This window comes from Ustilaginoidea virens, chromosome 7 (assembly GCF_000687475.1).
Source record: "Ustilaginoidea virens chromosome 7, complete sequence".
NCBI classification, from domain to species: domain Eukaryota; kingdom Fungi; phylum Ascomycota; class Sordariomycetes; order Hypocreales; family Clavicipitaceae; genus Ustilaginoidea; species Ustilaginoidea virens.
In genome coordinates this window covers 1,021,227-1,045,063 of record NC_057322.1, presented here as the reverse complement: position 1 = coordinate 1,045,063, position 23,837 = coordinate 1,021,227, and the positions used below count along the sequence as shown (strand labels likewise).

The 23,837-nt window shown below is 45.9% G+C and overlaps 10 protein-coding genes across 10 annotated transcripts; 5 read left to right on the top strand and 5 right to left on the bottom strand.

Annotated features, from left to right (window-relative positions):
- Positions 1 to 49: 49 nt before the first annotated feature.
- Positions 50 to 961, bottom strand: UV8b_07918 (uncharacterized protein; the record flags this gene model as incomplete). Its single annotated transcript, XM_043145415.1, has 1 exon — positions 50 to 961. One exon carries the CDS (start codon positions 959 to 961, stop codon positions 50 to 52), a length of 912 nt encoding a protein of 303 aa, XP_043001350.1.
- A 277-nt stretch (positions 962 to 1,238) lies between these two features.
- UV8b_07917 (uncharacterized protein) lies at positions 1,239 to 3,375 on the top strand (the record flags this gene model as incomplete). The annotated part of the gene is made up of 3 exons (XM_043145414.1): positions 1,239 to 1,336; positions 1,390 to 2,116; positions 2,443 to 3,375. The coding sequence occupies 3 exons, from the start codon at positions 1,239 to 1,241 to the stop codon at positions 3,373 to 3,375; spliced, it is 1,758 nt and encodes a 585-aa protein (XP_043001349.1).
- An 818-nt stretch (positions 3,376 to 4,193) lies between these two features.
- Positions 4,194 to 5,235, top strand: UV8b_07916 (uncharacterized protein; the record flags this gene model as incomplete). The annotated part of the gene is made up of 3 exons (XM_043145413.1): positions 4,194 to 4,338; positions 4,398 to 4,798; positions 4,900 to 5,235. 3 exons carry the CDS (start codon positions 4,194 to 4,196, stop codon positions 5,233 to 5,235), a joined length of 882 nt encoding a protein of 293 aa, XP_043001348.1.
- A 139-nt stretch (positions 5,236 to 5,374) lies between these two features.
- Positions 5,375 to 6,105, top strand: UV8b_07915 (uncharacterized protein; the record flags this gene model as incomplete). The annotated part of the gene is made up of 4 exons (XM_043145412.1): positions 5,375 to 5,431; positions 5,592 to 5,621; positions 5,735 to 5,868; positions 5,955 to 6,105. The coding sequence occupies 4 exons, from the start codon at positions 5,375 to 5,377 to the stop codon at positions 6,103 to 6,105; spliced, it is 372 nt and encodes a 123-aa protein (XP_043001347.1).
- A 337-nt stretch (positions 6,106 to 6,442) lies between these two features.
- On the bottom strand, positions 6,443 to 7,103 carry UV8b_07914 (uncharacterized protein; the record flags this gene model as incomplete). The annotated part of the gene is made up of 3 exons (XM_043145411.1): positions 6,443 to 6,707; positions 6,772 to 6,989; positions 7,089 to 7,103. 3 exons carry the CDS (start codon positions 7,101 to 7,103, stop codon positions 6,443 to 6,445), a joined length of 498 nt encoding a protein of 165 aa, XP_043001346.1.
- A 1,389-nt stretch (positions 7,104 to 8,492) lies between these two features.
- UV8b_07913 (uncharacterized protein) lies at positions 8,493 to 12,132 on the bottom strand (the record flags this gene model as incomplete). The annotated part of the gene is made up of 6 exons (XM_043145410.1): positions 8,493 to 8,700; positions 8,762 to 10,833; positions 10,923 to 11,354; positions 11,420 to 11,595; positions 11,673 to 11,892; positions 11,950 to 12,132. 6 exons carry the CDS (start codon positions 12,130 to 12,132, stop codon positions 8,493 to 8,495), a joined length of 3,291 nt encoding a protein of 1,096 aa, XP_043001345.1.
- Positions 12,133 to 12,464: 332 nt separating this feature from the next.
- Positions 12,465 to 13,727, top strand: UV8b_07912 (uncharacterized protein; the record flags this gene model as incomplete). Its single annotated transcript, XM_043145409.1, has 4 exons — positions 12,465 to 12,567; positions 12,624 to 12,730; positions 12,783 to 12,955; positions 13,004 to 13,727. The coding sequence occupies 4 exons, from the start codon at positions 12,465 to 12,467 to the stop codon at positions 13,725 to 13,727; spliced, it is 1,107 nt and encodes a 368-aa protein (XP_043001344.1).
- Positions 13,728 to 14,985: 1,258 nt separating this feature from the next.
- On the top strand, positions 14,986 to 18,008 carry UV8b_07911 (uncharacterized protein; the record flags this gene model as incomplete). Its single annotated transcript, XM_043145408.1, has 2 exons — positions 14,986 to 17,616; positions 17,670 to 18,008. 2 exons carry the CDS (start codon positions 14,986 to 14,988, stop codon positions 18,006 to 18,008), a joined length of 2,970 nt encoding a protein of 989 aa, XP_043001343.1.
- Positions 18,009 to 18,064: 56 nt separating this feature from the next.
- UV8b_07910 (uncharacterized protein) lies at positions 18,065 to 18,373 on the bottom strand (the record flags this gene model as incomplete). Its single annotated transcript, XM_043145407.1, has 2 exons — positions 18,065 to 18,192; positions 18,271 to 18,373. 2 exons carry the CDS (start codon positions 18,371 to 18,373, stop codon positions 18,065 to 18,067), a joined length of 231 nt encoding a protein of 76 aa, XP_043001342.1.
- Positions 18,374 to 18,888: 515 nt separating this feature from the next.
- On the bottom strand, positions 18,889 to 23,457 carry UV8b_07909 (uncharacterized protein; the record flags this gene model as incomplete). The annotated part of the gene is made up of 4 exons (XM_043145406.1): positions 18,889 to 21,996; positions 22,050 to 22,875; positions 22,929 to 23,273; positions 23,327 to 23,457. The coding sequence occupies 4 exons, from the start codon at positions 23,455 to 23,457 to the stop codon at positions 18,889 to 18,891; spliced, it is 4,410 nt and encodes a 1,469-aa protein (XP_043001341.1).
- Positions 23,458 to 23,837: the final 380 nt, after the last annotated feature.

Genomic DNA, 23,837 nt, shown 5'->3' with positions numbered 1-23,837 from the left:
CTTATGGCTATGATCATAGAAACAGTCTTAGAAGAGAAATGGCAATCACCTATACCATCTTACCACCTGTGAGATCTTCTGCTATCCTCTTCTGACGCTTGGCGGAGCGGTCGTGCTCTGATTCGTGAACGTCCATGACTTTCGTTGACACTCCGGTTGATGTCTCCATCATGTTGGCAACAGATGGTGGCTTGCCATGCATGCCCCAGGTGTTCTCAGTAATACTGTGATGAAAATCATTCTGAGACTTTTGCCTGAAACAATCTTCCGCAAATACTTTGTCGATCTCTATTTTCAGGTCCGCCTCTTCAACAATGAAATTTGAAGCACTAATGTAAAGTTCCATGAGCGAATCTCTTCTGGCTTCCCGGTTTGAATCCTCGCGTGCCATGACTTTCGTGCGACTTCTATTGGCTCGAAAAAAGCGGCTAGGATCGGGATACACTGTTGTATCCAGCATGGATTCCAATATCGTTGGCCGAGTAAGTCTGTCATCATCTCGTTCTGCGGCGGACCGAGCTTTGTTATGTTCTCGAAACTTTCGGCTGACACGAATATTCCGAGAATTTTCAAGGTTTAATCTTCGGGACCACAAAGCATCAAGTCCGTCTTTTAGGTTATTTCGTCTGCTCTCAGCCATGGCAGTTTTCCATATCTGCGCAGTGCTATTTCCTTCCCGTGGCTTAGTAGAAGATGGTGCAGTCTTTTCAATGTAATCGGCTCGAACTTTGCGGTCTCCCTCTAAGCGCGGAAATACCTCACGGGGCACTGGAAGATGGCCACGAACGCGAATTGGTTTGATTTCGTCGGATTGAGGGGGTGTCGGGAGACGGACATAATAAGGGGATTCGGGAGGCACGCGGCTCGACCCAACAGGATGTGAAGTCAAAAAGGTCCTTGAGATCTGACATGACTGCACTAATGGAAGTCTTCCAAATTTTCCGGGTGCTGTAAGTGCCATGGTTGTGGCAGTAGATTGGAACGAGCGCTGTATGAACTGGTTTACCTCAGTAAGTTTGCATATTTAAGAATTCTGTAAGAGGTTGAGCTGAGGGTCGGATAATCTCCTTTCCGACCAGACATGATTGCCTGGGGATTTTTCAGGTGGAGCTGAATTGCCCAGGTAAAAAAATGGAGACTACGAAAAAAAAAAACTGCAGGCTTTCAACTTGAACTTGAACATAGCCACCATTCATCCTTTCTGCTGTTTACGTCCGATCGGGCCACTGACAAACACCATGGGTACCGCAAAGAAAGAATCCAGTAGAAAAATTCGTCAGGGAAAAACTGGAGATGGACTCGGCAACGTTCGCGTGAAGGGCGAAAATTTTTATCGGTAGGAGCTGAGTCCCTTTCCCACAGCCTGTGGCCTTAGTAACATCCCAACAGCAATGCGAAGAAGGTTAAAACTCTGAATATGTATAAGGAGGGAAAGGCTCAAAGGAACGCAGAAGGGAAAATCATCAAAGCAGCTTCTTATCAGTCTCGAGATGTTCCAGACGCTCGTATTGAGCCGAATCGAAAGTGGTTCACCAATACCCGCGTGGTATCACAGGACACTCTGAAAGCATTTCGCCACGCCATGGCAGAAAAGGCGAACGACCCTTATCAGATTCTTCTGAAGTCAAACAAACTTCCCATGAGTCTTATTCGGGACGGTCAAGGTACCAATGGTATAAAGCAACACGAAGCTAAAATGACTGTGGAGATGTCACCTTTCGGCGAGGTCTTTGGACCAAAGGCGCAACGAAAGCGTGTCAAGCTCGGCGTGAGCAGCCTTAAAGACATGGTCGACAATAATGAGAAAAGTATGGATTCCTACCAAGATCGCCTGGAACAAGCTAGGCTATTGAGTGGAATGGCTGGTCAAGACGAGGAACATAACCCGATTACGATGGCTATTGAGCCTGTTTTCGACAAGGGCCAAAGCAAACGAATTTGGAATGAGCTGTACAAAGTCATTGATTCATCTGACGTGGTAGTCCACGTTCTAGATGCCAGAGATCCTATTGGGACTCGTTGTCGTAGCGTCGAGAAGTACCTCAAGGAAGAGGCGCCACACAAGCACCTGATTTTCGTGTTGAACAAGTGCGACCTGGTTCCCACAAGCGTTGCAGTAAGTTTTATTTTAAGCATGTTTTCTGATCCAAGCCTTTATAAAGGTTCCAATGTCTATTGTCAGGACTCCCCCTCTTCCCTACGGGGGTTTGTCTGTTACAGCGTTGGGAGATTGAGCTCGCTACTTTCGACTGTCGCCTTCATCTCGTTGGCAACTGATGGGTGCCGTTCTGGCCACTATCATGAAGTAGCAAGTGCATCAGATGAGTTGAAGCCTTCATGGGCCTCACTTGCTCTGCAACTGAAGACTTCTTAGTGATGATGCATACATGCTTTTTATAATATCGGTCTGTTTCGCATATGGAATTACTAATATCGGCTTAGGCAGCTTGGGTTCGTAGCCTGTCCAATGAATATCCCACTTTAGCCTTCCATGCCAGCATTACCAATTCCTTCGGCAAAGGCTCTTTGATCCAACTCTTGAGGCAATTCTCGACCCTCCATGCAAATAGGAAACAAATCTCCGTTGGACTTATTGGGGGACCTAATACTGGTAAATCTTCAATCATTAATACACTTTTGAAAAAGAAAGTCTGTGCTGTCGCTCCAATACCGGGTGAGACAAAAGTATGGCAATACGTCAGTCTTATGAAGAGGATATATCTTATTGATTGTCCAGGTGTTGTGCCGCCATCGAGTACAGACACTCCTACGGACCTTGTCCTACGCGGCGTCGTTCGGGTAGAAAAGGTAGAGCATCCAGAGCAGTATATTCCAGCTTTGCTTGGTCGTGTAAAGCGGCATCATATGGAAAAGACCTATGATGTGAAAGGATGGGAGAACTCTACCCAGCTTCTTGAGCTATTGGCAAGAAAGAGCGGCCGTCTTCTCAAGGGTGGAGAGCCCGACTTAGACGGTGTGGCCAAGATGGTTCTAAACGACTTCATGAGAGGCAAGATCCCTTGGTTTACCCCTGCTCCATCAACAAATCTTGAATGCGATGGATCTAACAGTCGTGATGACTGTTTGGGTGAGATGCCAAAAAAAGGAATGCAATTTAACGCCAACGAAGTTTATCGGCAAAACAGCGTGGAACAGCACAGTATCACAGATGCAGATATGAATAATGTGGAGTGTGAGGGATTGGACGGCAATCACAACACGAGCGAGACATTCAATGATACAATGGGAGCAACAGTCAGCGCCAAGAAGCACAAACACGTGTCCAGCACCCCGGCCAGGTCACCATATATCGATATTGCCAGTTTTGCGAAGAAGGAAAGCGAACAACCGAGCAAACGACGTAGAAAGTCTTGAGGTGCCGCTTTTGCTTGGAGTTTTCGCGATATATCACCGGTCTCTGGGCGTTTCTGTACATCAGCACTCAATGAATTTTTATTTAGCTGCTTCTTTAACACACATGAACTTGGACAACCCGGATCTAGTTCCTGGAAGGATAATTTCATCGCGTCGTACAATTGCCGGTCTGGCACAGGCTCTGTCTCTTTGACACCCTCAGAAGATGACTGACTACCTAGTGACTTCATCCGTGACACCTCCAGCTACCTTTCTTATACAATTAGACTTGTTAGGGGGTAAGTAATAAATCGGGCCGACTGCCTAGACGAATCGTCGGCTCATCGGCATTCACTCTCGTATAAGTGGCAGCGACCTTTACTAGAGCGGTCTCCAGCTAGAGCTTTGACAGATACGGGCATAACCAACCTGAATTGAATGGAGGATTGTCACACCCTAGCATACTTCGGCACCTTCCCTTTCACGCTAAGCACCATGGCAAGTCTAAGGGAAATATAAATGCCTCATCACTCTAGAGGCATCCAGGGACATCAGAATAGTTTAAGAGTAATTAGGCCTTAAACGAGCTACAAAACCAACTTCCGATCCGATATATTCTTCTTCTCTATTGAACAAATAGATACTACCAGCCTAGGGGTAATTTTTCCGCGTAGAAGAAACAGAAGCGGATTGTAGCCCCATTGGTGAGGACCCACCTTAATCCCACTCAAGCGCCTGCTCAGGGGCCAATATATTTGTGTACTTGTCAAGGCTGCTATTATATATACATTCACAAACTGCATCGAGATAAGCTTACACGCAAACCAAAATCGGGCGGAATGGGGTCGTTGGTATCCAAACCCAGCCAAACTACCGCAAAAATTGGGCGGAAATTTCCAATCAGAGAATATGGCGATCGTGGTCCTCCGAAGCTTCATAGAGTGGGACAAGAAGGGAGTAACCCTCGGAGTACAAAATGCGATGGTGACAACTTCACCCACAAGTGAGCGGAGCACAAGAATTTACTAGTAACATTGTTGTAGTTATCTCCAAGGACGGGAAAGATTCCGACATTATATCAGCTGGCTTCTCTCAACGTTTACACAAAATGGGCGTAGCTCGGCCGAATCCAACCATCTCCCCTTCATCGAGAGCTCCTACAGAAGTGCGGCATACATGGAAGGGAATAGAGAGAAAATCTTTACCACGACCTACAAATAACTGGACCCTTACCGTCATGGAAACTCGGGAGTCATTACAGCAGTTAATGAACAAAGAAATAACCAGCCCAGGCCAGGGGGCGCGTCGAAAGAGGCGGTTTGTTGATATGAGGACTTTGATTGATGTTATCAAAATGCGGAACAATGGTGTACCAAGCGAAGACATCGAAGAAAAGTTTGGGCTCCAGCCTGGAATAACCAGAAAGATCGGACAAGTTAGGATCGTACCTCATGTTTGATAATTAAACATGGATATGCATACTGACCACGGCAACTTATACACCGGAAAATGAACAACTGATCATTTCCAACAAGGCCCAGGCAGCCAAAAAGGAGTTCCCGAAACCACGGCATAGTCAAATACAAGACTCCGAACGATCGCTACTTCTCAGGCTGGGGAACACCCACGGCGACCCAAAGACTTGTCGATAATATATGCTTGCTAGCTACGGCCTCCGCAGGTTTCAATAGACGTATGCTGCTATTACACTTATTGACTCCGCACGTTTTCTTGTTCTACCGCCGAATTACGGACCTGGCCAGGAAATCGGGTATGATTACTCTGGTAGCCAAGCAGGACGATGACTTTAACTGCAACAGCTGGGGTCTCAACATCGTCTGGATCCAATGTACCGTACCGCACGCCAGACATATAACATGATCACTGCGGAATAAAGTCAGCTTACGATATGCGGGGTAGGGCGTATTGAGAAAACCTCCACTTTTCTTCCTTGACATCTTGAAGTTCTTATGAAGTCCTTACTAGGTACTTACTGCTCCTGAGATGCAGACGGATGGAAATGGCTCATATTGGTTTATATGAATCTAAAAGTGTTGGATTATATTGCGTAGCATACGTGAGTGGCTCTTGCTTCTGGTCAGACATCTATCGTAAATTTACGAATTAAGAAAGTCGCTGCTATATTATGTTATCCAGCACTAATCCAATGGCATTGTATAATATAACGCTTTTATATAAACGTATTTGTATAACTTTCTGACAAGCTAACGACGAAGCAAGTAACCACTTCTGTAAACGAATATGTTGTTAGTTTTTAATACCTACTTAAACTGTATCAAAACGGCCATATCGATCAACGGCGGGATTATCGTCAGCCTTGTTGTACCCAATTTGCTGCAGTTACAACCATGGCGATTAGGGCAAGAGCGATGAGTGTCAGGTCAAGTATTTTCATCCGTACATAATCTCCCATGCCCTTAGGATGCAAGTATTCCAATCGCTGGCGCTAAATATGCTGAATACCGAGACAGAGATATGCGATAGCAGCACGAAGTGAGTTTTTTCTGCCACTTAATTGCCATGCTTTTTTTTACCGGTAGCCCTCTCTGCGAAAAACATGGTCTCTATAATCCGGACAGCGAGAAATACTTGTACAGGCTCACCGGCAAGCACGGCGAGGGAGTACGGAAGCTGCATAGCATGAACCAGAGCAGAATCTTGAGGGAAGTTCAAGACGATCTGGATCGTTATACTCTCGCTAAGAGTCGCGTAGCAGAGTGCATCAACTGATGTGAAGATAATCGGGTTAAGGAGCATTATAAAGTATATAAGGCGACTGAAATACTCCGGCCTCTCCATGCTAGAATTGGATTGTATAAGCAAGATGAGGACTATTACATTCGAAGGCGAATATCGCCGAGCGGATAGTCAATGTGAAACTACGGGGATTAAACCGCTGAACGGCAGGGGTATGATTTTCCGCCGTGAAACTGAGCCCGGTGCAGACAAATCCGAGCTAAGAAAAGGTACGAAACCTCGGACCAATATGAAGACTCCCAAGGTCACCACCATATCTACCACCATACCTTTGCCAACAATCGAGCAAAGTCTAAAGCATACACACCTATCAAGCGATAAAAGAGTAAGCGATAAGGAATAGAACACTGCCATTACGGAAGGCTTTTCGTATACACATTATACTAAAAGCCTTGAGGAGTTTAAGAAATGTCTCGACAGTCTCGCTCACCCGCCCGGCCAAGCCGACGAGAGCTATTGGACGAGAAAAAAAGAGGGCAACGCTTATCGCTAGCTCATCAGCGAATTTAGGATTATCAATAGCCGGTTCGTTCTCCGATTTATCATCATCCCCAGAGTCTTCTTCAACAAAACTACTGTATAGGTCTAAAATATCAACGAAGTTCCTAATAAAAACCAGAGTACCACTTATCGTCTTACTCGGTATTGTACATGCTGGCGCCTGAAGATCGTCGAAGCCAGTTTGCTCTAACTTTTCCCATGAATATATCTAGTGATGTAGCATCGCCTACACCAGACGATAGCGTAGCTACGCTACTTGCGAAATATTGCTGCTTCTTCGATGAATTATAATGTGAATCCAGGGTCGAAATAAGGCTTACTTTCGGATCGGAAATAGGAGCATGTCTGATGATTCGCTTATGCCGGATATCGATCAAGGAGACCGACCGGATTGGATTTTAAGCATTAAGGTAGTTACATTACATATTATATAGAGCTTATATAAGATCCCCTACGTTAGCAGGCAGCATATTGCATTATAGTACCCCGATATATGAAAGCAACCAAGTGATTGCATATATTGGCCCGCTCCTATAACGTTATGTATTACTGCCAGCTTACAATAGGATACAGTAAATCAATAACTCAATCGCTCAATAGAAATCGATTACATAATAGGCTCACGTTTAAGATAGAAGACAGGGAGAACAACGACGATTGATATATATTGTTCAGATGCCCTAAAAAGAACGCGATAGCGAAATCATGACAAAGACCACGGCATCAAGGCGATAAGTCAACCAGGATGATATTAGACCGTCCCTATCTAAAGCCTCCGCTGTCTGTTCTGGCGTATTGTTTGTCATATATCAGCATGACTATCGTCATTAATAAGTACGTCGTATGTGGAATATATTGGAATCTGAACTTCTTTCTGTAGATGTTAATTCTATTGCTGCAATTCCAATATATAAATCATTTGGCCTTATACGAAATCTCGCCCCGTTCGACTCTTCCTTTCTTTTCTTCTACCCCTTAAAGGACTCCATGTATCCCTTCTTCTTGTTAGCATGATATATACTAGCATAAAAGCATTTCATTTCTATTAGTCCCGGTATATATACTATTTTCAAGAACCTATGGAGAAGTTCTCTGGTTCGGCGGCAGCGTCACTCTCTTCGCTCCGCTGACAAATATTTGGACATCGGTCTTAGGAATGCGAACGATGATCAAAAAAATGAAGTTCAAAGACTGGGATAATGAGTGCTAAATCCTTAAAAAGAGCATCTGATAATATATAGACTAAAGGAATGATTATAGCCATGTTCAATTTCTGATGTAATTTTCCAGAGAAATAATATTAGTATAATAATTCGGGGTGTATTCGAGTCACAACGTCTATTAGCTCTAGCTTCCAAAACAATTATTTTTTATTGACGCGATATATATATTGCTAGCAAGTCACCAAATATTAGGTAGTTTCAGTGTGATTTTTTTTAAATTACTGGGTTACTTTAAGTAGTAGTAGTTAATTTAATTAGAGGCGGACTACGAATTTTCTCCGCTGTTACAGCACTAAAAAAAGCCTAGAAACTACTTAAATACTCTTTTCTAAATCTAACCGGGAAAATTAATGAAGTCATCATATTTACCCATAATACTCGCTCGCACTTGGGCCGTATTAACTCTACCGGCCCTAAAGGTGCGGCAATGACCAGGGTTTAGCAAAAAGAATCTAACAGGCCTTTTTATCGCGGTGTGCGGGCTCACTCAGAGATTGTGCATATTGATATCTGGATACTTAAGAAACGGCGAAATATATATGTTATTGAGCAAAGGAAGGCTGAGCTAACAGGCTATAAAGGGAAGTTATATATACGGAGAATATATACATACGAGAATATATCATTAACTATAATTTAATTAAAATACTGCATTATTGTTTGCTGTGAGCTTTGTTGAAAGTGACTAAAAAGAGGCATCGGATCTGTATTTGTCGCTGCCAGAAGCGCTTTTATGGCAGAAGCTACTCGGCTTGCTGTCTGTCCTTGCAATGCTTCAGCTTCCAGTGCCTGTCCAACAAAAATGAATACCTTGCTTGCTTGATTCAGAACCACCGGATTTCGTCTGTAAGCACCCAAGGTGGTTAGCACATTCTTTTTATATGTGCCATCATCTTTCCACTTACTGATCGATTAGCTCAGCAAGATATGCATACGCATATGGAGCCGCTTCCTCATCGTTTATCACTGGCAGTGTGTCCAACCATTGTGCGATGACATTTTGAACATCTCCAACGCCGCCAGCATTATAATGTAGGATCTTCGCAATAGCAGCACACGCATTCTCCGTGGCGTACACGTTCTCATCATTTCGAGCATCTGAAACTTGTGTTACCTGGAATAGATAAGGGATCGACCCACTCAGAAATGGCGTCCATGCGGCTCCGCCATGATGTGCGGCCACTCCAATTCCATACGCCGCAGCCTGACGGATGGCTGCGGATGAGTCCCGGCAACCATCAATAAGAGGCTGAGTAATGTAATTAGCATAGCGGTTACTGTCTGGTCCACAGTATTCGAGGACATCATCCAATATGCAAAGGCCCCATTGCCTCTGTGTAGGGTCCGTCGAGGTGAGAAAGCTTTCATACGTCGACATCAATCTTTCCCATGCCGGGAGAAATGCTGCCCCATGATTCTTGAAAATCGAGTGGAAAGCCTTATTCATATCGGATAGCAATGTCTGGTCATCCTCAATCTCCCTCCCCACTTCTTCGGCTTCATCTTCAACATCGTCAGCAGTGGCTTCTTCCTTGTCCTGTGCCCGCTGAGCCACTCGGTTTTGATAGTCCTCAATTGTAGAAAGAACAGACTCGATGAAGCCATTCATATGGATGGGAGTCAAGCAATCTTTGCCTACAACCTCCACGGACTCGTAAAAGCATTGATACATCTCAGCCAACGTTTCGATGGAAGGTTCAGCGCTCAGAACTTCCAGCAGTTTACCCACAGTGGCTGCCCAGAGACCTGCCAGTTCGTTTGAAGGGCAGCCGTATGCTTTTTTGTATGAACTGAGCAATTGTGGCACCAGCTTAGCTGAGATATATCGGACGGGGTCATGAAAGAAAAAGGCGAGGCCAGGAAGTGCAATTTTTTCCATAATATTGGCCACATATGGCGCGAATGCTCCCTCGAGTACTTGGGCGTAGACGACAAGCAACTCGATTGCCATATGTTTATCATCCATGGTGCTGGTTCGGATGCCTATCATTTTTCCCTTCAGGGGAACGAATTCCCAACCATCTTCACCATTCATTTGTTCAGCCTGCTCATCATCATCAAGCAATTGAATATCTGCCTTTGCCATGGCAAGTTCCAGTAGAGGTGGCATAACGTTGTTTAAGAACGGCACAAAGTCCGAACCTAACACACGACACATTCGACCCCAGCAATGCATCAAATACTGAGCTTGTGGGTCATCTGAATCGGTAATGTTTGCCTGAATGTTAGCCAACAGGTTGACGAGAGTCATAGCATCTGGACCAAGTCGCTCTCGACCAACGGCCAATGCTATAAGTGTTGCGCACTCCATAGCCTTGCCTCGAAGGAGTCTGTACTCTTTCTCACTCTGGTTCTGGAGCACGTTGACCAGGAGAGGCATCAGCGTGTCGTAGTATTTGGAAAATGCGGCTTGTGCGGCATCGGCAATGGTGGCAATGGTAGAGAGGGCCTGTTCCTGTACGTATCGCTTGTCGCTTTGAAGCAGCTGGAAGAGCTGAGACAACAGATCATCGAGGTAAGGCTCCAGAACAGACTTCTCCGCCTCTTCACAGAAGTTCACCAAAGCAGCAGCTGCGTGAGACTTGACTCGTGCTTCTGGTGAGTTCAAAACGGGAACGATAGCCTTCAAAACCCGATCATAGAAGTCGGTTTGCATTTTAGGAGCAAAATCGGTGCTCATTTGGCCGAGGGCGTTACATCCCGCCCAACGCACTCGAGGATGGGCATCATGCAATGCTGGAATAACCAAGTCCAGCACCTGGCTCAATTCCCCGATCATAAGATCTCGGCAGCCCTCTGAAATTGCAGAAATCGCCATCAAGGCAGCATGTCGATCCCGCCAAGCCATAGAATTCATCATCCTTGGCAGCCAGTTGAAGGTAGGTGCCAGGATAGTTTGCCCGCCGAGTTTGTTTGCAAGTCGGTCCATAGTCTGTTCGCCTGCTACATGGTTCTGGTCACTTTCGTCTTGATCAAGCTAAAGCAGGACAGTTAGAAACCTGGCGACATTTGCAGGTGCGCGAAGGGCAATGAGGCAGAGAGAGGATAAAAGTGGCGGGTACTTGCATCATCCAATGCGAGCCATTCAGCAGCATCGTCGTCATCTTCGCCTAAATCTGTCATCAAGCTGAGGCACTGCGTAATCATATCGTTTGTGTAAGACGGATCCTTCCTGCACATGGATGGCGCATAATCAGCAAAAGTTGCCATCAATTCAAGGGCATTTTGACGGCAGATGCTGTCCAGTTCCTTGTCTTGAATTACAGACACACCGAACTGAACCAAAGTTTGAAAAAGCTGCTTAAACATCTTGGGAGCGGTCTCCGCAAGATCGATCAGGGCTAATAAAGCCTTGCTTAAATCTTCTGAGTCTCGAGAGTCCTTGATCGGTGGAAGAATGTTGAGAACATCGGGTATCAAAGCATAATACTTGATCTGAGATTTTTTACTGATTGTGCCGAAAAAAGATGAGAAAGCCTCCATTGCAGCAAGCCTAACCTATAATATTCATAAGTTCGTGATAGCCCAATAATTGCGGGATGATAGACGATTTTCTAGCTTACCATAACAGCGTCATCCTGAAATCCCTTTTGAAAAGCTTGCAACACTGTGTCTTCGTGCTGTTTCTCAATTATTCCAGGAGTCGTCTTGAAAACGCGAAATGCATTCTCCCGCTTCTCTGCCTCTGGGGCTTGGCTAAGCTGGAAGAGGATGCCAAGGAGCTCGGGCCAAGAATCGTCTTCGTAGGGTGTTCAATACAGTCAGGGCTTGAAGCGCAACAAAGTAACAGAATCATCAATTTCACAAAGCACTCACTGTTGTCTGTGTATTGTCTCGCAACTTCCGCAACTGCATCACTGATTTTATTTCGAACCAAACGATCTGGTTCGGTAGCGAGCGTCTCCAACAGTTTTTGACGAATTACAGAGGCGTGGTCTTTAGCCAACGAGTAGAACACGTCTACATTATTCCCGGCATCTATCTTGCGCGTTTTGGATGCTATTCGACGAAAAATGACAGCGGCAAAAGATCGAGCCTAGGGATAGTTATTAAAGGCGGCAACAATAACTCATCATGGGCAAGTAATACATACAGCATTATCCCCGGCACCTTGAATTTTTTCGGCAAGTCCAAGAAGAAGCATTTCCGGACGGGTGCTCGTCCAGCTATTCTGAAGATGTTCTTCAGCATGAGATCGGGTGGCATTGTCGGCAGATTGGAGCGCTTGCAGCAGCTGTGTCAGCTCGGCGTGCACTTCAACAGAGAGAAGAGACATGATCGCGGCGACTCGGCAGTGCAAGCGCTGTTAAAACCTTTTTCTGCGTCGTGAGTTCCCGTAATAGACGTAAATAATGCGACAAGGTCTTGCAACTAAGACTGAAGGTCTACGAAGCGTCGTAGGAAATCAAAATCTGTTCCATTTGGGAGATCAAACTTTTGGTGGGCAGGAGAAGTGGGGGGAAGATGCAGGCGGCGCGCGCTGGGCATCCTCAAACAAAGTGGGCTGTAGCCCCATTAGCAAATTCTTGCTATCTGACTGACATCTCGGCGGTTCAAGCACTCCGTACCCCGTACGGTAATTGATTTTCCATCAACATTACCGGAATCATGCCGCACCACAATGGAATGCTCCGCGACAAATTCAACCTCTGGACATCGAAAATCGAGCCGAACGCTGTCATACGTGGTGCACAGCTAACTTTTGTCGGCGGTGAGGTATCTGGTTAGAACCAATATTGTGTGGACTACACTGACTCCGCAAGGTAGCTCACAGGGCTTTGCAGAACCCAGAAATCTTCACCACGGAGCACTACACGCAGGTGGCATATGCCATTATAGCAGGTATTGTGATCCGGTTCTTGGTGGTTATTCCGGTAAAGTGCTATAGCGAACATGCTTAGGAGGCTGCAACTGATAGCTAGTCAGATCGTAGCAGTCAAATTATCACTGAGGGTTATATCATTAGTTTATTCTCTTGATAACGTGTTTTGGGATAACACAATTTTGGAATGGCTGAATTTCACCGGAGAACATATACTCCAGGTGCCTTTCTTCCTCATGACTGTCATGCGTTACTTCGTACCAACGTTAGACAACCTGTGAGTATGAAATCAATTTTTCTCCTGCAATATCACTAATAACAATAGGTTTATGCAGTCATTAAATTGGGTCGACACAACCTATATGAGGAAGCATATATATGATAGTCCGAATGACCTGAGAGAGCTATATTACCCTAATCTAAGGTCCTATCACCTAGAAAACCAATTCAGAAGTAACAGATATCGAACGGCATTCGCTAATTTCTTATTCAAATATGCTCGTAGAGCATGGCTATCAATTGTGATATACACTTTATCATATCTTCCTGTCATCGGAACGCTGGTTCTTCCTATGGCAAGCTTTTACTCTTTTAAAAAGGCTGCTGGCTTTGCCCCCGCCGCTCTTATTTTCGGTATCGGCATTCTTTTGCCTCGGGACTTCTTGATTATATTTCTGCAGACCTATTATTCCTCTCGAAATCTAATGAGAGAGCTTCTGGAACCTTACTTCTCACGTGTTCACTTCACATCAGAGGAAAAGAAAAATTGGTTTCGCAATAGGGAAGGTGTGCTATTTGGGTTCGCACTAGGTTTCTATATGCTTATGAAAGTACCCTTAATGGGAGTACTAATATACGGCATTGCAGAGGCTTCAACTGCATATCTAATTACGAAGATTACAGATCCTCCTCCTCTGCCGCCACTTATGAGGAAGTATGCCATAAGTCAACAAACATGGCAAAATAAGCACCAATTCCTTCACCTGAAGATTCAAGACATTGATAATATACAGAGAAAGCCAGTTTTTAAGGCAAGTATGAAAGAGTAATATAGTACCTGCGTCCTTCTATAAATCCCTGCCGACTTTTAGTGATATGATACGGAAAAGAATGAATGCTCGCTGGGTTCTGTGTGGTTGTTAACCCATAGAAAGGGGCTATAGCAGGCTACCTGTGAAGATAATGTCTGATATATAATATGTGAATTTAATTGTCTTCTACTATATATGCCCTTGAGAATCCGACAGAGCTTCGGAGTGTTTCCAAAAGCTGTACCAGCTATCTGAAGTACTGTTGAAAGCTAAATTTGTAAATTATATGTGTGAAAGATGGCACGGGATTATATGAGACGTAAGAAGATATATTCAATTCCTTTCAATATATATATTTTTATATTGAAAGCACTAACACGTGACATGTGGAAGGAAATAAGAGGCATGCGTGATAACGTTACACCCTACGCTACATGGTACGCCGTCTACTGCAGCATTTTGAGGTATGCACCGAGGTACCTAATCCAGTTCAACTATATTGGTCGTGAGGCACCTGGTGGCCCACTAAAGGTAATGTACTTCGTATTCAACCTCCATTCGCCTTTGGTGGGAGCCGCCCCCTCACACTGGCCCCCCTTCCACAAAGTCGACCAACCAACCCATTTGCATTTTCACGCACAACTAAAGAATTAACCACATACCACTTCACATTGCGGACGAGAGGAAACGAGGCGGAACGAGACGAGACGAGACTCAAGGCAGACCACGGCTGCGATCTCTAAAGTGGAACATAATGCCCTCAAAGTCCTCAGGACCTGGGTAAACCGATTATATTATTATCGCTGCATGACGGGTACTCACACCGCACTTCTTCAAATGTATGTATATCCTGGCCTGCCGAACCTCCTCAATTTAAGCTTTCCATATCAACTGATCCGAGGGACTAGTGCCGTACAGGCCGAGACGGCAGCCGACGAAGTGGTATAGACCTGAAACTTCTGGAAACTAAGCGTTTCATTCTCGTCTACCGACCCATTATTTCCTCTCTTTCTCTTCTCTTCATTTTATTCTGGCAAACTTCAACGACGAAACACTTCCCGCCTATCCAGATGCTGTGGCCATGGATGGCTATTATTCTTCCAACGCAGTGCCCCGCGAGGTACAGCGTCAGCTTTCAAAGCAACAGGAAGAGAGACAGCAGCAACAACATCAACAGCAACAGCACGCTCAACTATCGTCGGACAATGCCATGAACGTGCTTAATATGAGCGTGGCATCAGGAACTCATCTTTCCCTACAACCACCGCGTTCCGCAATGTCTCAAATTGTTTCGAGTCAGCCTATGGGACCAGGAGATTCGCTCGATGATATTATACGCAATAATCAGACTGAGATGAATCGTCGCAAAAGTATATCGCAGGCATATAGAAGCCCCTCATTGGAAACTCGGAGTCCTAGACGGATACCGTCCATTGGCGCGTCTGGGGATGTAATGGCCTTTGACTCAAACAACCCGGATCTAAGCACTTTTCAGTTTACCCAGCCAGTCGGGCAGTCTTTTTCGAACCTTCACTCAAATTTTGATATTACAGATCAGATAGGGAATTTTATCTCCGATGCTGCAGACTTTTCTGGAATTTCTCCTGGGTTGATGGGGTCGATGCACCCATCTACCTTTAGTAACATTGATATGAGCCAGCTCTCGACAGAGGCTCCTCTATCATTGTTCCCTTCTCCTCCAGTTTCCCGTCCAGGAGGTAATATCGATAGTCCAATGACCGGGGGAGGCTTCAATACAGGACACATGACTGGTATTGATGCGACGTATTCGGCGGAATCGGCTACGAACAATACTTCTATTAACGCTTCCGCGAATACCGTTGGTAAATCCGTGGACGATCGGTCAGAGAGCATGTTGCATTTGTCGACGTCGCAGACTAATGCGGTCAACCTTGCCACTGCTCGCACATCGGACGGAATGGCCGTGACTAATGGGTCCAACGCATTTGGGCAAACCTTACCGCCTGCTATGTCAAGGCATGTATCTTCATCTGAATCTGCAATATCTCCACAGCATGGCGCATCATCAATAAGCGCCACTCAGCCGAGCTCAACTTCTGGACCGACGACACCTATCAATACAGCAGCGCCGAGAGAGACAAAAGAAAAGATGATTTATTCTAAGAGCGGATTTGACATGCTAAAGGCTCTATGGTTGGTGGCGACCAGGAAAAACCCAAGAATCCATTTAGGGGCTGTCGACATGTCGTGTGCTTTTGTTGTGTGCGATATCATGATGAACGATTGCCCAATTGTCTACGTCTCTGACAATTTTCAAAACCTCACCGGTTATAGCCGTCATGATATCGTGGGCAAGAACTGCCGATTTCTGCAAGCACCAGATGGCAAGGTTGAAGCCGGGTCCAAACGAGAGTTTGTCGACGACGGGGCCGTATACACTCTAAAACAAATGATCCAAGAGGGTCGAGAAGTGCAGCAGAGTTTAATTAACTACCGAAAGGGCGGAAAACCGTTCTTGAATTTGCTTACCATGATACCAATCCCTTGGGACACGGACGAAATTCGGTATTTTATCGGCTTCCAGATTGACCTGGTTGAATGCCCAGACGCAATTTCTGGGCAAGAGGTAGGCGGGGTGAAAGTGAACTACAAACACAGCGACATTGGCCAGTATATCTGGAACCCACCAGCTTCAAGCCAGTGGGAACCGGAAAACGGCCAAACCCTGGGCGTTGATGACGTATCCACTCTTTTGCAACATTGCAGCCCGAAAGGGTTGGTATCTGACTGGCATAAGCAGTCTTGGGACAAGATGCTTTTGGAAAACACCGACGATGTCGTTCATGTTCTATCTTTGAAGGGGCTTTTCCTGTATCTCTCTCCTTCTTCGAAGCGAGTTCTGGAATACGATACTGTCGATCTTGTCGGCAACTCCTTGTCGTCTGTTTGCCATCCCTCTGACATCGTCCCTGTTACGCGGGAGCTGAAAGATGCTACAGCTGGAAATCAAGTCAACATTGTGTTCAGGATCCGGCGCAAGCAAAGTGGTTATACTTGGTTTGAAAGCCACGGCTCTCTGTTTGTTGAACAAGGCAAAGGCCGGAAATGTATTATTTTGGTCGGCCGCAAACGACCTGTGTTCGCACTAAGCCGCAAAATTCTGGAGACGAATGGAGGGATCGGTGATACTGAAATATGGACGAAGTTGTCAACATCCGGAATGTTTTTGTTTGTTTCATCCAATGTCAGATCATTGCTTGATCTTCAGCCTGAATTGTTGGTTGGTACAAGCATCCAGGATCTGATGCGCAAGGAATCACGACCCGAATTTGGCCGCTCAATCGAGCAAGCGAGGAGAGGGAAGATTGTTGCATGTAAACACGAAGTCCAGAATCGGCGTGGTCAAGGTCTACAGGCCCAGACCACATTGTATCCGGGAGACGCTTCGGACGGCCAGAAGCCATCTTTCCTACTCGCACAGACAAAATTGCTGAAAGCTTCATCAAGAACTAATGTCCCAGCATCAACACAAGCTATCAATAAGACAAACTCTTCAACGCGTTTAAACGCTCCTGCTCCCACAAAGACGGGAAGTGGTAATGTTTCACAGCCAGTCGGTGGAGTCTTACCTCGCAACACCCAAGATATCATAGCAGCTGAGGACAACATTTTCGATGAACTCCGGACAACGAAATGCTCCAGCTGGCAATTTGAGCTGAGGCAGATGGAAAAGGTGAACAGAATTCTAGCTGAAGAGCTTGGGGGGCTTTTATCGAACAAGAAGAAGAGGAAGCGGAGAAAAGGTGTCGGAAACATGGTCAGAGATTGTGCCAATTGCCATACTCGCAACACGCCAGAGTGGAGGCGGGGGCCTAGTGGTCAAAGAGACCTTTGCAACAGCTGTGGACTTCGCTGGGCAAAACAGGTAAGTGAGCAATTTGCTATTCAGAGGAGTTTGTCTGACTTGAATTTCCCCAGACCGGACGTGTATCACCGCGCAACTCTTCTCGAGGTGGTAATGGCAATGGGGATAATCAGAGCAAGAAATCAGAGTCTCCCATCCATTCGTCACCGTTGCATAAGGAGTACTCAGAAACATCGAATCCACGTGCCACGGTTGAATCCGAAACGCACGGAGGCGACAGAGTCAGCGTCTCTCAGGCTGCGAATCAACTCACTACTATTGCGCAGCAAAACTCTTCGCTGCAGAACTCAACGACAGCAATGCCGCCCCCAAGCCAGCCTTCACTTTGCGGAGGGGCAGCAGGCTCCACCATGACTTCAATACGAGAAGAGCGGGAAACTAGTCAACCATGATTTACATAACATTCTAGCTTCAGGTTGCGTATATAGCCTCACCTCTAGCGTCTACTTCATGGGTTTTTCTCAAGCGATGGGGCAAACCCGAATATATCCCTGAGGCCATTTGAAAGCTCTTCCACGCGCAGAGTTTTATCCATGGTGATCTTACCATCTGCTTGCTTGTTGCCTCTTGATACCCCTCATCTGTTGGTCATCAGATGGCTGCTTGTGTACTATTAGCTAGACGGTGGCCCGGGAAGTCTTTTTGGTACTTTACTGGACACCCCAAAATCGGGATCCCAGGGCACAATTTTGTATGTTGGTCGACTTGAGCGGCTTACGCGAATTTGTGATTCATGGTTGAAAGGATAACTCGGCATGCACGGCGCAATGTCATGAAAACGAGGCGTTTAGTGGTGCTTTACATATACCAACAATTATGTGCACGAAGAGTCTGGTCTTGGAGCTATTTGACGGAACCCCGCGGCCCTCGACATTGGTTCGGGAATTGGCATAATTTCCACGCGTCAATTGTATCGGAATAACCGCGATATACGCCCTAGTGACAGTGGATTTCGTGAGCTGGTGATTTTGTCGTATACTTACTGGGACTCGTCTGACACTAATATGTCGAGGTTTCATATATCTCGAGATCTTATATTGGCGGATGGTACCCTTACCTCTTTGATACAATGTCGTCCTGTTGTGAGATTCATTGAGTACTCTCCTCCGTTAATCGCTCCAGGGAGGCAGTCCTACGTATCGCCTCCAAACACCGTGGTCCACCACATATTTTATGTTAATCAGGCATGATCCTGAAAACCGTCGTAGTGTTGTTACTGGTGAGAGTCAAAGTATATTTATCCACAGAGTTCCTTCCACATGCTCTATCTTTCTATAATTCATCCCTTTGTAGCTGAATATCTGTTTGTGGCTCTTTCGGGTGCACAGACACTGTTCTTGATGTAGTATTTCTCTCCTTGAGCCTTGTTTGAAGAGCTGCGATCTCTTCGTCATATATTGTCCACTCCGGCACTTGTCTCCTTGCTCTGTCCAACTTTGGTTCTTTTGTCAAAGGGTTATTACAAAGGTCAATCGTCCGAGCTTTCGACAAATCGTCATCACTACACCAAGTCTCACACCACAACCATTCCTGCGGTAAACTATGTATGGGGATCTGAAATTGCATGTGATTTGGCAAGTCTTGGTCGAGATTGGACAAGCTGGCTGGATCGGCGGAAAGGGCGTGATATTGCTGTCTGAGACGATCACCGGCTGCCAATTCTCGGAAGCGCCGCAGATCCACGACATACAACGCAGATATGTGATAGGGCTTCCCACGAAGATAGTTAGCCCAGTAACCCTGCTTCCAGAATCGAAATCCTTCCATCTCAGTTCGGGAATCACACATTGGGGTGAAGCCATAAGGAGCCCCATTCAAATCGATATTGACCAAGTCTATCATATCAGTACGGACAATTTGATCAGCATCGACAAATATCACTTTGTCCAGGGAAAGCGGAAACAGAACATCCAGAAAGAGAATCTTGTAGCCCCAAATTTCTCTTTGCTTCTCTGTTTGTTGTCGCAGCCAATGGGGCCATTTGTACGCAACCATTTCGTACTTAAAACCATATTCTCTGGCTAGGTACGGAATAAACTCTTTGAAGGACGGTGAGAGAAATTGCTCTATGAACCAGAACTTGACACTGTGTTTCGTTTTCCGCATAACTGACACCATCATGATGTTGAGCATACGCTCATACAGGTGTCCACTAGCCACGGAGAATATGTTGATCTCTGCTTGCTCTTTTTGCAAGAGAGATTTGCTTTTTTCGTTGCCAAACTTGCCTAACAGACTCTCTGCGTACTTGAAGCCCCTGGCAACTATGTTGGTTCCGGAATGCCTGTCGTGATTCTCCAGAACATCAGCCCTCTCCATCCCTTTCCGGCGCTTAAGTCGTGGGTAGACAGTGACGCCTTGGAAGTCCATCAGAGTTAGCTCAGTCCCTTCATCACCAGGTACTGGTTCCCAACCATGGGCACCTATGCTCTCAACATTGTATATATCATGGCTTCTCCCTTCCTTCAGCCGAATGCTGTAAACGCCAGGGTTGGCCTTGAATTGAAAGAAACCCAAGTTCGCCATAACTATTGTGTCGGTCAGGAAGGGTTGAGTATCTGTTGCAAGAACAAGCTGTACACCTCGTGGAGCTGAGCCCTTGTCTTCACGGGAGTGTCCCTCAATCAGAATATGCTTGAGCTGATAAGTTGCCTCGATGTCTGATTTAGCTGCACTTAGTTTGATGTTGTCGAGATCTTGTGCTGACGATTTTGGTGCAACCAACCAAGCTGGCGGAACATCCATGCCAGCAGTCATCAAAACATCCGATGGAAGTCCTGCAAAGGTTGCTTCTAGTGCCTTGATTCTTCCGTCCTCGTCAAAGATTGGTTTCGGCTCGAAGACGTAACGAAAGAAGCGTTTCACAGGGAGCTCCTCGATTTCATCTCGGGGATTTAGAATTAGTTTAACATACACTCCGTCCAATTCTGACAAAATCTTCAGAATGGGCGCCCATCTTTGTGCCTTTTCACTGGCAGGGTCCAAGAGCCCGATGATATGTATGCTCGCTGTTTTGGGGTCACCTTTTTCTATGGCTATGTCTTCTGTATTCCACGTGTTATAAACCGTGGAACGAGTCGCAGGTGCTGATTCGAAGATTCCCTCTGGTAGATCGGAAATAGCGGAGAGCGCTATAATTGAGCCAAGTTTGGCTGCTGCAGTTGAGTCATTGATCTTCTCCCTCAGACCCAATTCTTCAATTGCTGCATAAACTGGCAAGATGCGGCGCGTTCTCTCAAACGATAACAACTCCTCAAAATCGTCTGCGAGGAAAGGGCTCGAGGGGGCTATTGGTCCCACCACTCGCCCATTGATGATCACACTTTGTGATCCGAGGGTTAGTTTGGATTCGGCCAATACCTTAATGACATCTCTAGCATAAAATTCGCTGGCATCATACTCTGGTGCCGCCCTGACAAGGCTTTTCAGTTCCTCCAGAGACTTAACGTCTTTCAGCTTCTCTTCAACATCTTTCATTGCTGCATTCACTCGTGATGAGGCCATAGCATCTTCCTGCGTATCGATGAATTCAATTCGAACAGCTGGGTTAAGTCGCCTGAATTGCAATGCCGACTGAACAAGGCTGAGTCCTGAATCAGAAGTCATGTTTGCAAGTACAGTGACCACAGCCCAGTCCTCTTTAGAGGCCGTTGGGTCGGAATCAATGACAGGCAATATATCGAAAAAGGCTCTATTTTCGCTGTGGAGTTTTGCAAGGTTCAGCACCCTTAGACTTTTCTCGTCTGCAAGTGAAATGTACACGTTTCGTCGCGGTGCTGCGCGATCAAGAAATATATCAACGACAGAGGTGTCTTCTTCCAGAACACCATGATATAGCCCCTTTTGCAAGGTCTGAAGATCTCCTGCTAGAGCCATGCTCATGCTTTGCATCCAGCCTTGGTCTTGAGGGACTGTAATTCCGTTTATAAACAAGGGTCGAACTGCAGTATCGCCTTGAAGTCTAGAGACCCATTGACCGGCATATCGAAGATGCTCAATATATTCTTCAGCTTCGAGTATCGCGTCAAGCGACATATGTTGACCTTCGGGCAAAATCTGACGAGAAGCAGTAACAAAAGACAACATAGATTCATCTATGCCTTCATTATGGGCTTTGGAGAGACGTTCCAAATAGGGTAGCAGAGAGGCAGTGCCATAATTGTTGTTGAGAAAATATGCTATCTTAGCTTGGGCTTTAGCTTTGTCGGACATCGGTAGAGGAACGATTCCGAATCGGATGGGAATGCCTCGAGAAATTATTGCGGTTACTTCTGCGAGAAAACTGAAATCCTCGACGCTGGAAAAGTCGACGGAGAAAACTACATTGAATATATTCCTTCCAATCGGAGGAATTTGACCGGGAAATGTCCGTTGTAAGAGCTGTCGATTGCAGTCAGTATGAAGCGACTAAGGATATCTGGAGGTAGACGAACTGATGATAAAGATTTGGGGTACGATGAATACCTGTCATCTTTCTCCAAGTCATTCAACCAAATGATTGCACGTCCTTTCTCCTGCCGATCGGTCCAATCGTATCTTAAGGGTTCTTCATCCGCTTTCGCAGATGACAAAGCTTTATGACCTAGTAGGGCCACAGCCTGATCTGCATCAAAACCTAAATCCCTAATTCCGTCGACTAATTTCCTCTCTGTTCGGAGTTTGTCAATGAGCGCAAAGGGTTCAATTTGCCTATCAATAAGCTGGGCGCCGTTTATCCAAAGAAAATTGATGCCACCCTGCACTTTCTCTGCTAGGTTTTGTTGATAAGCAGAAAGGGAATGGTGTGAAATATTTTGAGTCGCTAAAAATGCTGCGTATTTTGGGAAATCCTGCGTCATTTTCACTAGCTTTTTGAAGGGCTCTTCACTTTTTTGAATGAAGGATGCAGCCTTTATTCCTAGGCCTGCCAGCTCAGAGGAGGATAGCGGTTTCAAGTCAAATGTTTCTGATTCACCATCAAGCACATCCTCTGAACGGAAGCAGCCCTTTCCGTCTCCATTGCCTTCCTGTCTATCATCAATGACAATATAATCGGTTTTTTTTAGCGCAAGCTCGACACCGTAGCCACTCATCGACAATGGCTCTCTGACATGTGCGCCGCTGCTGCGATATCTAATTCGGTACTTCAACTTCATATCGCGTGCTGCCTGAGACAGAGTCTGATGAGACGTTCGAAACTCGACCGAGGTGGGATCTGCATAAAGTATAGCTTCTCTTCCTACGCCAAGAGTACGATCAAAAGGAAGTGATTTAACAACCCTGGAGTATGCTTTAGCCAGCTGTTAATCCGTCTGTTGTCAGGGCTAACGTACGATGAAAGTGACCTATCCTTTACTATCGTGCCAAGATCCCACCTGCAGTGTTGTTTCCCGTTTAGCAGAATCCATGTGGCGCAATTTTTGAGCTCAATAAATGGTTCTACAGCGGCGACATAATGTTGATAATGCGCCTCGATCCTTGGCGTCGCTGATCGTAAAGACAGTGCCAAGTTAAAAGTGGACAAGGCTTGAGGTGTAGTTATGTGTCCGTCGTCTTGAAGTACTTGAAGAAATGATTGGTATAGCTCAACATCGGTCGACGCAGTTGTAAAATAGCCACTCGCGATTCGATCCATCAACGGAAAGTAAGCCGATGAGTTCTCTCCTGCTGCAGTCTCACTACATGGTGTTAGCTCCTGAAGGCATACTGTGAGGCCAGAGATTAGACTAACACAAGCTCCAACAGATACGGACCGCCATCAAACGCAGCAGTCAAGCCAATCCTTACAGCTGGTGCGGCAGAAGCGTGTTTGGCAATTGCCCAGAAGGCGATGAGCAACCATGACGTGGGTAGCAGCAACATTATGAATATGAGGCAGGTAATGTTAGAGCCAAAGGCACAGCATACCAGGCAATGCTATGGGTTCAGCTTGTCATCCACTATCAGTTAATGAGACCAATGGTAAATGAGGACTTTATCCACTTCACGAAACAAGTTCAGGCCCTTGGCATCGGTCACAATTAGTGGCCGATTCATTGATGCTGTAACGTAACACTCACGCAAGTCTTGTCTATAAAAGAGGGGGATTTCTGCAGGGGCTCAGTTCTCTATTAGAGAAATCGTGTGAACACCGTCGCCTCGGGGTGGATAGCTCTCCAAATATTGACTAGTTGCCTACTCCGTACCTAAGTTAAATAGTGGGCTTGGCCTCGGTGAGGGTGGCACGGGTGGACAGAGTACGG